This window comes from Alligator sinensis, unplaced genomic scaffold (genome assembly GCF_000455745.1).
Source record: "Alligator sinensis unplaced genomic scaffold, ASM45574v1 scaffold485_1, whole genome shotgun sequence".
NCBI classification, from domain to species: domain Eukaryota; kingdom Metazoa; phylum Chordata; order Crocodylia; family Alligatoridae; genus Alligator; species Alligator sinensis.
Window position 1 is genome coordinate 223,458 of NW_005842957.1, and position 14,046 is coordinate 237,503.

Here is a 14,046-nt window from a genome sequence, read left to right on the forward strand (position 1 = left end):
CTGTCATGAGTGTCTGCTGGGAGATCACCAGGGCCTGTGGATTCTGCTATCAGTTCCTCTGTGGCATTAATGACTTTTAGGACCTCTGTAGATATGTTGACGAGAGAGACAGCAGAGTACTTCTGTTTTGTTACAAGAATAGATAGGGATAAACAATAGTGTTAGGTTAGCACAGACATGGATTATTTTAATATTGCCTTGTTTGCAGCTTAGTTTTAAACATGCCTTCTAAAACCCTATCTAGCTGGTTATAATGAACAACTCCTTCAAAAGTGAGCCATACATCATATATTTGGCAACAAATTTAAATCCAGTGATTTAAAATATAGTTCCTCCCCTGTAAATAATCATGGACTAATTTATTTATTAACTCAAATAAGAACATGGAAGTCTCTCTCTCTCTTGCGATCACAGGAATGTTCTTATTTGAACCAGGAAAACAATACTTTCTGAAGAGTTGTGTCATCAGTAATTTATCAGACCAGAAAGAGAGGCAGAGATGTTTTAAAATCAAGACCAGCATGTTTAACTTTTGGTTTGTCCTCTTTTTATGTTCCGTAAGTGTACATCAGCTTTAAGTAGCAAGAAAAATTGTGTATCACCTCTGTTCTACTATCTGAGCTTTGTTGATACATGGCAGAAGTCTTATTTTGAGGATTCTCAGGTTGGTTTTGGATCAGTGTAACTTCTGTGACTGCCATAAATCTACACCAGGATAACAGAATGATCAGGACCAAGGAGTCAGGATGCTTAACTAGGGCTCTGAATGTTTAGATGTGTAAGGTTTGATCTAAGTCCATTGAAGTCGAAGGAAATGCTTCCTTATATTTCACATGCAAAGATGTGCTACACCTTCCACCTAAGTACTCACAGGAGTAAATCCTTGAAAGATGGCTTTAAATGCAATTCCGAATCCTCAATCCTGCAAACACTTGTGCATGTGAATTCTGGGACTACTCACGTGCAAATAGACCCTGTTGCAAAATGTCCAAATGACAGAGACCTAAAAAGGATTTATAGTTGCTCCTTCGACTTCCTTTAAGCATTTTGATTAACATGTATGCATTGCTGTCCTTTACTAAAAGCTAATCACAATAAATAGGATGTCACCTGGCCACATTCTGTAGGAAATGGCAAAAGTAATTTTCTCCTGTTTCACACATGTACCTTGCTGCACCTTTTAGTTATTTTCTTCCTTCTAATTAGCTCCACCTTACCTATATGCTAGATGTTTATTGAAAAAATGTTTTTCTCAAATCACATATGCATTCATTACCGCTTCTACCAATGCATTAAGGCATCTGTAGCATTGTCATTCGGCTAAATTACAAGGCAAATTAGAAGCATGAGATTAAAGAGAATGAGAACAAAAGCTAAGAAAGGATGTTGAAGGCACTTAAGTCGTTAGTTTGTCAGGGAGGCAGAGAGATGGCCATTAACAAACAGGTTCTGTTACAAGGCAGAACTACTTGAAACATAAAGAGTTACCAGAACCAATCTTAAAATCCTACTGTTTTCCATTTATTTGTGCAAATGCCAATTAGGTAAAAACAGATCAATAATATTATGGGAAGAAGGAGGAAATCAATGTTACTCTCCTTTTATCATTTGCCTTCACAAGCACCTTTTCTTGTTCTATCCTATTAATTAACAAAAAGTATGCTGGACAGATATGCTGCATTTTCTTCAAAGTATACAATACTGGTATATGTTCTAAGTTTCAAGAACTTGTAGCCTGAATTCAGTGTTTATTTGTCTTGAAATCTGCCACACTTAACTACTATTAAAGAGTTTCTAAAGAGGATTATGTTGAATTGGAAAAAAAAAAAGTTACATTTTACTGCCTACACTAAGATGTATCCCAAAATAGCTATTATGGAATAGATCAGGGGTCAGCAACCCCCACCAGGCCAGGCTCTGGGCAGGCCCCTACCAGCAGCAGGCAGCAGGAAAGCTGCAAGCTGCTGCGCTAGGGTCTGCGGAGCCCCGACCTGGCTTGTTGCTGGCGGTGGGTGCATGAGCATCAGCCTCCAGGTTGATGGCGGGGAAGGGGCTGGGGCTGCACTGTTACAACAAGTAGCATGCCCCTTGTGGCTCCCTTGTTGCCCACCCTGGCATACCACCATCTTCCAAGTCAGGGTTGGGGTGCTATTAGCATTCTGCCCAAAATGCTGCCACCCTGGAATAGATGATTTCACAATAGGTATTCCGGTACATTTCCCTGAGTAGACAAGTCATAAAAAAATGAAATGTATAGTAAAACACTTCTTTATCTGTTTGGTACCTTACTGAACAACAACCAAAGAATTCAAGGAAAGAGGTATTACGATTTTCTAGGCTTCCTAGGAAAGTTCTTAATGGCAAGTGGAGTTCTGTTTAAAACTTTTCAGAGCAAGGAGAAAGCCTGCCTTACAATGAAAACATGATATTGGCTTCTCAGTGATTCTGAATATTTAGAAGAACACATCTTGAGAATAAAGCAATTGAGAGTCTATGACTCCCCATTTTTCTTTAGAAGGTCATTGTTCATGTAATACAACAAGGCTGCTGCAATATCTGGGTTGAAAAAATGAAAGGAATGCACATCTAACAAAAATGGAATTCTCTTTAAATTAAAATATTTCTGAATTAGTATTAGATTTCCCAAATCCTTAGAAAAGCCATATTCCTAGAAATGTCCCACTGAGGGGATTTGCAACTCAACTTCCCCTGGTCTGTGCATTGCAGAAAAATGAGTGAAGCCTAATAATGGCCAAACAGAGGCATCAGAACAGCATTTTTAATGAGTTTTGGCTCCTCTGAGAGCTCTTAGTCTCCGACTGAGAACAAGTTCTGCTCAATTATATTTTTGCATATTTTCTTCACTTACCTGAGCTGTTATAAAAATCAATTTAAGGGTTTCGAAATTTCCATTTATGGATTCTGGAAGGAATATACCCATGGATTTTTTTTCTGGAAAATGCCATCATGACATTTTATTCCTAGTTCCTTCACTAACTTTTGCTATTTTACTTGAAAAAAAGCACTTCTGGACCTTCCTCTTGGCAGTTGCCTGAGATGACAATTAGAAGGAAGTTAGCATGAAGGGGACCTCTGAAAGGCACCTTATGGCTGTTCAGGAACATACCGTGAAAGAATGGAGCACACCCCTAACTCTTGTGTTAATGAGAGGCCAGTCAGATACCAGCAACCCTTACCCATCTGCATACTTACCACACCCAAGATCCAGAGATGCACAGCCAGGGATTCAAGGACCCACCTCTACAAACACCTACCTTTCTTGGGGAATGTAATATGGCACACTAACATCCTCTTTACATGTCAGGGGTAGTCAAAGCAAGAGTAAGCAGAGAAGGCAAAGACTTATTTTAGGCAACACTGAAATAATATGATTTTTTTTGATGGGGTTATGCACCATTACAAAAAAATCATGTCACTGCTCATAGAATGAGGCTGTTATCAGTGCAGGTCATTTGGGGCCTTATTACACGTTATGCTGTAAACTGCAAAAATGTTGATTGGTGTTAGTGCTACCTTGGAGTTTGGAGCAGTCACACCCTTAGTTTAGAAACCTTCTCTGACTGTTCCCCACTTGCACAGCTGTGACTTGCCTCTGGTGAGTAGAGGCAGGGCTAGGTGCTGTAGCTGTGCGTTGCCACTTGAAGGCTGGTGAGCCAAGACATGCTTTTATCCTTGCTCTACAGGCAGGGGGTACGAGATCCTGGGATACTGCAGGACTTCAACTTAGGTGGCACATCTGGGAGGAATGGCCACAATTTAATGGACCAGGATTTGGGTAGTGCAGATCAGAGATAATCCTTCCCAGTGTAGGCCTAAACTGCCTTATCAAAATGTGCATTAATTGCACATGTAGATGCACCCCTTTACAACTGTATTACCCTGGACACACGATACATTTCATTTACATACAGAAATAAAGAGGCTGATGGGATTAGGGTTTGGTTAAATCCCAGATCCTGCAAACATTTGTGTTGTCTCAAGAAAATCAGTGGACATGAAATCAATTAAATTACATGCCTAAAGCTTTTGCAGGATCCAAACTTAACTGATAAAGCATGACCTAAAGCACACTGAAGTTAGGAAGTATCTTTCTCTGAACTTCATTGGGTTTGGTTCAGACCTTTAAAATACAGCATTTTAGAGAGAGAGACAACATGCAGTATTCCCTGGGCAGACTGGGCTCAACCCTCATGGGAGCTACATTGATTTATGGCAGCTGAGAATCTGGACTTCAGTTTTCAATGTATAGAACAATACTGACTATGGTAAAAGTAACTATGAGATTGAATTCTTTCAAAAAGAGTTAAATAAAAGCTACACTACATTAAAAAAATTAGCTAAACTTCATGGACACATATGCAGCAAAATTGTGTTTGTAGGTGGACATTGCAAACTGATAAAATGCCATCTTGGCTGACATTTGTTACGTGTCTCATTCATTTTCCCACTGAAGGAAGGGCCATCATTAATTCCTACAGGTGATTCAAAAAGACAGCCATCACAACAAGACAAAGTCTCTCACACATCAGCCCTGTCACACAGCCAAATAACTAATAAGGATGTGACAGACACATAGGCAATTTGGATTACAAATAACTAGAACAGAATAAGTAAATACAACCATTCTTTGGAAACACTGGACAGATTCTGATCTTCATTATACTGATATAAAAATCTAGATTTCACTCTACCAATTTTAACTGCAGTCAATAGAAGTATTCTAAATTTAAATACCTGTATTTGAGATTAGATTCTGATCCTCCACTGAGCTAAGGATCACTTAATACTTAATTGCAAAACAGAAAAAATATGTTCTTTTGCTGTAATTAACGTCCATATTTACAGAGCACACTGTACAACTATTCTTAGTTGTGTTTTTAAATTACAACATTGGCACTCAGAGCTCTGATGGGCACTGGTGAAGAATTGTAACACTAAAAAAATACTAAAATAAGCATAGCATATGAATACAACAAAATCGTATTTTGTTGCCCTTTCAATCTACAGCAACAGATACAATATAAGCTCTCTATATATTAAATATATAATTTAATATATAATAAAATATATTGTTTTTCAGCAGACTCCGTTGTTGTTCCTAAGTTTGAACTGTTTCCTTTCTCCAGTGCTGTGCTTTCCCTTTTTTCTAAAAGACATGCCTTAACCTTTCTTATTGGAAGTGCCACTAAGAAACTGTCCTGCAGTATTTCCTTCCTACATGAAAGCTAATAAATAATGGAAACAAAGTTGCAGTCATCACAAAAGTATCATTTTGACAAACCTGAAACTGGCCCAGTGTGTAAACTGCTATGAGCCAGCAACCATTCAAGTCCTTGCTTATATTCCAGTTGAACACCTCAGCTCGATATCATATTTTCTTTTTCTGAATGTATCTACATTATGATCAATGCCCTTAAGTGGCATTAGTCTTTGTCCTTTGTTTTCTCTACAGTTTTGATGCCTGCTAACATTTTCTCCCTCTACTACTATGTTACATTGTCAGAGGAAAGTTTAAGCTTTACTACAGACCACCCCCCTTCAACCAACATCACCATCAATGATTTGCAATACAAAACATATCAACCCTTCACATAAACATTAACGAAAGAAGAGGGAGAAAGTTACATTACTGATGACCCATATCCTTCATAATCCTCTAGCTCTTACACAGAGATCATACAGGAGTTTATGCTACAACTTTCACAGGCTCCCCCAGAAGGACCCATTTCTTACATGGACAGGCCTCAATTTCGCAGTGGATAACACCATTGGCCATGTCCACATGAGCAGGGGTGCATTTCCAGCAGCACAAATAATAGCAGCACATATTTGTGTCACTACTTTGTACAAGAATGAATACCCCTGCTTGTGTGCTTTGCAGTGGAACATGTCCCACTGCTACATGTCCTGCAGGGAGGGCTGGCTAGGGCACAGGGTGCCTTAGCACGGGGCTAGCTGGCACCCTGTGCTCCCACCAGCTGGGGAGCGGCACGTGGAGACAGGGGAGCAGGCAGCCCAAGGGGAGCAGGCAGCCCCTATCTCCACATTTGTCCCAGAGAATGCTACTTTGGTGTGCTTTGTGCCACTTTTTTCTTCTGGGTGTTTTTTTCACTACTGGGAAATCCTGGTAGCAAATTTTGCCCCAGCGCTACAAATCAGCAGTGCTACGCATGGTTTAACATGCAACACATGCAGTTTGTGGTGCCACAAAGAGGTTTGCGGTGCCACAGACCACACCACACGTGCCTACATATCTGGATCCAGCCACTACATATGGGAAACAGAGTTGCTAACCACAGTTCTCAGGTTGGAGCTTCAGCCATTCTTGGTGTGAAAAGGGATCCAGACCATTTTGCACCATGAAAAGAGAGAAAAACAGTTTTGGGTTTGACTCAATATTCAATGATAAGGAGGCAAGGTGTAGAGAAGAGTACAGGTCTGATACCCTTGCTACCTATGTCACTGAAGAGATGTACTACTGGGCAAGTTTGAAAATTTTAACTGTGGCTTACCATCAGAATTTTTTTCCAATGAAAGTTATTTAGCAGAAAACAGACTGACATTCTCCACTATGCAATAAAGACAGAGAAACTTTAGTTTTTTTCTTCTGAGTTGTGATGACTGATATTTTGGGGACTTTAAGTTACTATTAATTAGTTGCACAGTTTGGTGCAGATGTTATTCCATATATTACATGCCTAAGTCCACTTGCATGCCTAAAAGATAGCTCTACTTCTGACTTTGGCAATAAACTTTCCATGAAATAGGAAGGGAAATTCATTTTCTACTTAATGAAATATTCTGCTCCAAACAGTAAAGGTAAACATTTCACAAAATACAAGATATATTACAAATATATCCAAAATAGACATAGCTTTATAAACACTGAACAAATAAAAAGAAAAGATATGAAATATTATTAACAGAGCAGAATGCAAATGACACAAGAGAAGTATAAAAACAGGACAAAAAAGCACAAGACAAGTGTTCATTTGGTTGAATAAGGGGAAAAACTGCCTTACAAAAACCTGGTCCCCTGTTTTATGTCTGGTAGGAGGAACAAAATCAAATGTATCAGTTTAGATGTATATTATACATGAATCCTTTTAGAACAGCAACTTTCATAGAGTTTATCACAAGTACCACATAATGGTGCACAGTTGGACAACTGGAAACATTGTACTATCTGATTCCAGAAAGCCAAGAGTTAATTAGTCCAGATCCAAAACCAAATCTGCACCATGCACAAATAATAAAGGGTGAGGTAGAAGGTAGAGACATGCCCCTTTCTGATTCATTTCATTATGATTCCCACCTAGGTATATACTTCCGTCATGTAAAAGAAGGAAAAAAAAGGCTAAACAACATAAATTGTTAGAAATATTTCTAGTGTGGTGAAATTCATGATAGTCAAGCTCTTGTAGCTATTCTCTTCCAAATCATCTTTGTTAGTTTTTGTTAATTTTTTTTCTCAATTTTTATTTTCACTATAAAAAACCTTTAAAACATAAGTATGTACTTTTTATGAGGAAGAACTTCCTACTCTGCATATCTGTCCTTTGCTCTGATTACTTTACTGATAAAAACAATTTCTTACCACTAATTCAGCTAAGAAAGGGCAAGCTGGCTACATTTCTACTTCATGCAGCATCATACACTGCTAATTTCTGATTTCATAATCTTTTCTCTTAGTGAAGCTCTGTGAACAAAGGATCCTGGTTTTTCAGTTCTCTTTGCACTTCAAAGCTGGCTGTCAGAAAAAATATTCTGACTTGCAAAGAAAACAAGTTTAGTTTGTCAATATGAAAACCTTCAACATAGTTTTTAGAGTATCTTTCACTGAATAAGAGAATCATGGACAAAACAAAGCACTCTCACCTGCTGTAATACTGAGGATAAAAACTGCAGTTTTAAATGGATATCAAAAGCCTTTGATTTTTCTTAGATAGGGACAGAAGTTAAATAGAGAAGCAGAAAACATATGTTAATTGCTGAAGTGGTTAAAATGCAGAAAACTATGAGATGAAGGTAAGAGATAGGATACAAATAAACAGAAAATAAAAGGAAGATTATATTTGATATGTATAACTAAAACATAGAAAATAAAGACTATTTATTTCCACCTGCTGGTTAATATAACTCATTAAAGATACAAATACTTTAACATGGTTAAATTCTAATTTTACATGGTTGATGCACCGTGTTTGCATGATGTGCAACATGAAGTGATGACCTGAATCTAACGAAACAAAATGGCTCCAAGGAAGGCTACTTTTGTAGTAATCTTTACAACAAGATTCCTTTGCATTTACAGCTTCTGGATTCACATGAGAACTCCTTAAAATCAGATTTCTGCTTCTGCCAGCAATAAACTCTGCACCAACTACTGTGGGTGGCTCTAGTTTCAAAAGGGTTAATATCTTTATTACATTATCATTCTCAAGTTCTTCCAGCCGCTGGTGAAATTGGCTCAAGATGACATTAACTTTTTTTTTCTGTGGTATGTCTATATCTCCTTAACTTCTGCAGTTTTTCTTTTGTTATGCTGCCCTCTACTTATTCAGTGTGTGCTTGATATTTATCAAGAATGCAGATCTTTTGTACAGGGAATCTTTAAAATTCCAGATGGGATGGCATTGGGCTAAATTTTCAAGAAGATCATGGGTTTTGGATGTCCCAATAAAGATGGATTGGACCTGATTTTCAAAGATGCTGAGCAATCATAACACCAGTTTGAAGTGAATGGAAGTTGCAAGCACTGGCAAAACCCAAATGTGGCTCAGGTTGGACATCCAAAATTGAAAGAAACCAAAAATGCCTGCTTTTGAAAATGGTGTATTTTTACAGATTTCAAATAACTACATTTCCTGAAACCTCAGGTTCAGCCCCAGGGACAGACAGGTGGAAATAAAATTAGCTCTTCCTGCAGACATAAAACCAGCATTTTTTGTGAATTTCTTAAGCCACAGGTCAGCAAACCACTTAAATTAAAGCGTATCCTTGAATTCTTTACTAGATCAAGAACTTAAGACCTGGACTTTGTCTGTTCAGTAAGAACAAAAACCATTTTTCATGACTCTTTTTTGGAAGCATAAGTGTTTCCTTTTCATTTTCATTCAGCATGTTGGATGTCATTCTTCATTCCAGAGATATCTCAATTTCTACCACATGGTATATATTCAATTAGTCACAGATTTTGGCAAAAAGAAGACTGTCTAAATTATTAACATAGAAACGGAAGTCACGATGTACCAAAAGCCAAGAATTTTTCCACGTATAAAACTTAACAATCAAAATAGATCTCAAATGCTTGTCTATACATGGGAATCTATCAGCTTAACTATACTGCTATATTTCTTCCAATATGAATATAGAAGTATAGTTATATTTTATTAGACCAACTCGAATAGTTGGAAAAATTCTTCTTAGCAAGCTTTCGGGTATAAATACCCTTCATCAGGCTGAGGAAGCATCTGCAGTTGGTGTGTGCTCTTCCCGGATGGAATGAATAGCAAAGAAGCCAGAGGCTGGGCTGGGGTGCATGCAAGGAAGGCAGTCAGGGAAGATGTAAACTGAGGAGTGAGTGGTGAGAGAGAGGCAGGAGGGGGAAGGAGGAAAGGGGAATGAAAGTAGCTGGCAAATAGCAGAGATGTACCCGAGGAGTCAGATGTTAGGTAGGTTATAATGTGTCATAAATGTGTCATAAACCCCGGCAACCCTGTTATATCCAACCATGGAACCCTAACTGAGGAAACATCAGGTTTTATTGAATCAATCATAAAACTGCTTGTCACCCAAAGAGCAAGTTTTGTCCAAGACAATACAGACTTTCTACAGAAACTTAAAAACATAGACTACCTTCCCAGCAACACCCTCTTAGCCACCATGGATGTTACCAGCTTATATACCAATATTCCACGCCAGGATGGCATCCAAGCCTGCCTTACATACCTACAAGAGCAAGATGACAACTCAGAGTACACACTCAAATATATTACTGACCCTATACACTTCATCCTCACATACAACAACTTCACTTTTAGTAACCAACACTTCCTCCAGACCATGGGCACAGCTATGGGCACCAATAATTGGCCCCACAATATGCCAACCTGCCACCTGGAAGAAGAATTCCTCAATGACTGAACCAATAAACCCTTGTTATACTAAGATATATGAATGACATCTTCATCATTTGGACTGAAAACCTGCAATCTCTGATTGAGTTCCATTAGAAATTCAACAATCATCACCCCTCCATCTGACTATCTCTTGAAAACTCCAGCACCAACATCTCCTTCTTAGATGAGATGTTCAGTATCCAGAATGGTAAAATACAGACCACGTTATACAAGAAACCTACAGACCAACATACATATCTGTGAAGAACCAGCAAACACCCTAAACACCAAGAAAGCTGTAATATACAGCCAAACCCTCAGATACTACCAAATTTGCACTGAGAACACCCGGGATTACCACCTCACAAATCTCAAAAAAGCTTTCACTCAACAAGGACACTCCTCCAGAGAGATAGATCGCACGTTTGCCTGGGGATGGGCCAAAAGCCCCATATCCACTCCTATACTACTGCGCCACGGCTTAGTGCGCTCCCCCCGCCCCCTCCGCCAACATGCTGCTGGCCCGTGAGGCAAAAAAAAACTGCCCCATCCTGGGCGGTGCCGAGTTGGGGGCCAATCTTGTGGGGGGGGAGGACACGTGCCCCAATGTGCCTTCCCTGCCAGTCTCTTGTGTTGGGTTTGTTACAACGTTGGTGAAATTACCATCAATTATATATCTGAAATCTGACACATTCCTGCCCCTGAAAACAGTAATACAAGAGAATTAAAATTCTCAACTTACGTTACGCTCAGCATCAATACAATTAAGGCCACCTCAGAATGCTTTAGAAAAATGTGCCTTTTGTATTTGTGCGGGCCGGGCGCGAGGCGGGCCCTTTCTCGTGCTGCACACGGGCTGTGGCCAGCAGCCCGGGCACGCGGGGTCGGAGAGAGGGGCGCGACAAGCTAGAATTAGGCACAGACTCGTAGCGGTAGTTTTAATGATTGTTTACTTACACCAAAGATGGTCATGGTGTAGGCTGGAAAACTTGCTTGAGTTGCGGTTACAGACAAAGACAACACGAACGGTCATGTGGAGTTTGCTAGGCTCCACGGAAACAGAGCTCCGGATGCTCTGGGTGAGCGCGCCACCAAAATCGGACTCGTAGATACGTCTTATAAAATTTTGTCGCTAGAAGACGGGAAGAGGTGGGCGATGGATCAGGTCGCCAAGCTCCTCTGAATCTCACACAGGGGTCTTTACTTCCTTGCCGTGTACCCAGAGTCCCCACGAGATGGATGTGGAGTCCTCTTCGGCTTGGGCGGAAACTGCTCAAGCCTCTTATACGGCTAACAGGCCAATCGTTAGCCGCCACGTGGGAATAATTTAGAACTAGCCAATAGTGGGACACAAATTTGCAGGCGGGGGGCGGGAACTCTTTTGCACCGGGCATTTCTCTTGCAACTTGAGCAATGCACCCTGCAAAAGAAGCTGCAAATAGGCGGGAAACTCATCCCTGCACCGGAGTTTTCCTCCGCAGCAGAAAACTCCACCGTGCAATGAAGTTGCAACCTGGCAGGGATAATTCTGGTGCCGAAGCACACACAAAATCATACCTTTGGGTTATGACAGTATTAACATGCTTTATTAAATTTTACAAGAAAAGAAGGAAAAATAGTAAGATATAAAGAGCAATCTTGTTAGAAAGTAAATTGTACATCATGCCTTGCTAAAAAGGACTTAAGCTGCAGGCTCTAATCTTGTTTAAGGATGAGAATAAATCTCCAGGTATACCACAAATATATAAAGTAATAAAATCCAAGGACACCATTTTAAAACTAAAGTCAGGCTTCCAAATCCATATTCAGTCACTCATATATAAATTGACCTGATTTCAACAGCATTGAGCACCCATAAATCCCAAGTGAAAGAAACACCAACATTTTTGTAGTTTGAAGGCTCAGTGTTAAATTTAAGACTTGTTATATTTGTTATATATTTATTTTTAAATCCCATGATCTGGTAATCTTTTTGAAGTGCCAGCTCACCAAGTAAGCTCATATGAAGCTTCAACTCTCAGTTTTAAGAAAGCAAAGGCCAGATATATAGGTGCCTAATGATACAAATAGTCACTCTCTGGAATTTTCAAAAGCACCTTGGTGCCTAACTCCCAATGGTTTCTGTGGGAGGTGGGTGCTTACGGGCTTTTGGGTACCTCAGCTCTCAGTGATTTCAATAATGGCTGCAAACTCATGATTACAGGAAAGAGCTTGAAAATGGGAAGCTTAAGGTTCAAAACCCAAAAGGCAGATAGGAAGAGTCCAACATATATAATTTTGTTTAAAAAGCCCCAACAACATGACTTTAGGCACACTTCTGAATGCTTCAGGATTAGCAATATTGAAGATGTCCAAGCTACCCTTCCCCCATCTTGATTTTCTTAAATGACATAACTCACTCCTGTTAAATGTTACACTTAAGATGTGATTAACCAGTTAATCATGTCTTAAGTTGTTGCCCTGCCACACATTAAAGAAATTAATGGCATTTCAACAGGGGACCCTAACCCTGTTACCCAAGTGAGAGGGGAAGAGAAAAGCTGGAACAGGACCTGGAGTCATGGGTTTAGACAGGAGGGACCCATGTCAGGGAGCCAAGGTCCTACTCCTTTAAGAAAACGGAGCGGCATTAATCAAGAGATGAGACGTGCCTGCAGGGCGTGAGATGAGGCAGGCATTTGGCTGGCAAAAAGGGCCTGTGGACTCTTAAGCCCTTGCCAGAAGGTGGGCACAGGGATGGAAAAAAGGAAGAAGCCTGGCCAGCAGGGCAAGAAGATGCTTTGATGTTGTGTGAGTTCTTGTGTTGCAAGTATCAGAGACCTCAGTGGTCCAGATGCTGTGAGCCTGGGAGGAGTCACAAACAGTAGTGGTCCAACCCCTCCTGTGACATTTGTGTATTCCAGGTGAGAGGACTGCTGCTACAGTGGTCAGGATCCTTTTTCTGTTTTGTTTCTTTTTGTACTCTAGGAAAAGGAATGTTTTAGTAAGGCAACAGCCTACGTTTTTGTTGGAGTTAAACCAGCTGGGCTGGGAGCGGCTGTCTGGGAATGTGCAAAGGCTACAGTGGGGCGTCAGTAGGGCACAACAAGGCTTAATGCCTGCCAGAGCAGGGCGTAAGCTGGAGATGGTTGGAGGCCGAGAGAGCCAGGGGCCACAGCCTATGAGGCAAAACCAGGATCAAGGACCCCAAATCAGGGTGGGCTGGAACTCATAAGCCGGACCTGGATATAATGGGTCTAGAGTGCCTAGGCTGCTTATTGGAGCTCAAACCCACTTTGGTCTCTTACCCCTATTTTAGACACCTAGAATGAGTGCTAGTTTGAGTACCTGAGCATGAAATTGAGCACTCCCATTTGAAAATTGGGATTTCTGGACAGTGTTTTAAGTAGTGGCTAATGATTCTTGAATGCCTAGACCATAAGACGGCCTGATTTTAAGAAATTTTGAAAGATTTACTAAATGTCTAAATGCTAGAAGGTGCAGTGGGTGAGGAGCAGGGGGTAGAAAATTCTGGATATGCCCTGTTCACCCTCCCCCTCAAAATCCACTTTCTGCCAGTGTGACAGGATACCATGATAGATGGACCTATGGTCTGATCCATAAATCGCAGGTTTGATGCTCTTATTCACCCTTTGAAAATAAATCGTCTTAAAAGAAGCCCCAGATCTGAGAGACCAAAAACTTTTGAAAACCTTGTTTTGTGTTTACTTCCATTGGGGTCTTCATCTATGAATGTACTTTTTATCTATCATTTACTCAAATGTACAACAGGTTTTTTTTCTTCTTGTCATACAATCGCATACAAGAACACCTCATTAAAAACACTGACTATCATTAAACTGCTGTCAAAAGCAGCACAGGCTCAGTAATGGAAATCAACTATGAAGTTGATTAAATACAGCCA

The 14,046-nt window shown here is 40.1% G+C and overlaps 1 protein-coding gene across 1 annotated transcript in view; it reads right to left on the reverse strand.

The window, feature by feature from the left end:
* The window catches only part of LOC102380368 (rab effector MyRIP), a 222,778-nt gene that overhangs the window by 15,323 nt on the left and 193,409 nt on the right, over window positions 1-14,046 (reverse strand). Inside the window, 1 exon segment of the mRNA XM_025192653.1 lies at window positions 1-122. This exon segment is cut by the window's left edge and continues 13 nt beyond it. Within this exon segment, the coding sequence (XP_025048438.1) occupies window positions 1-122 (122 nt within the window).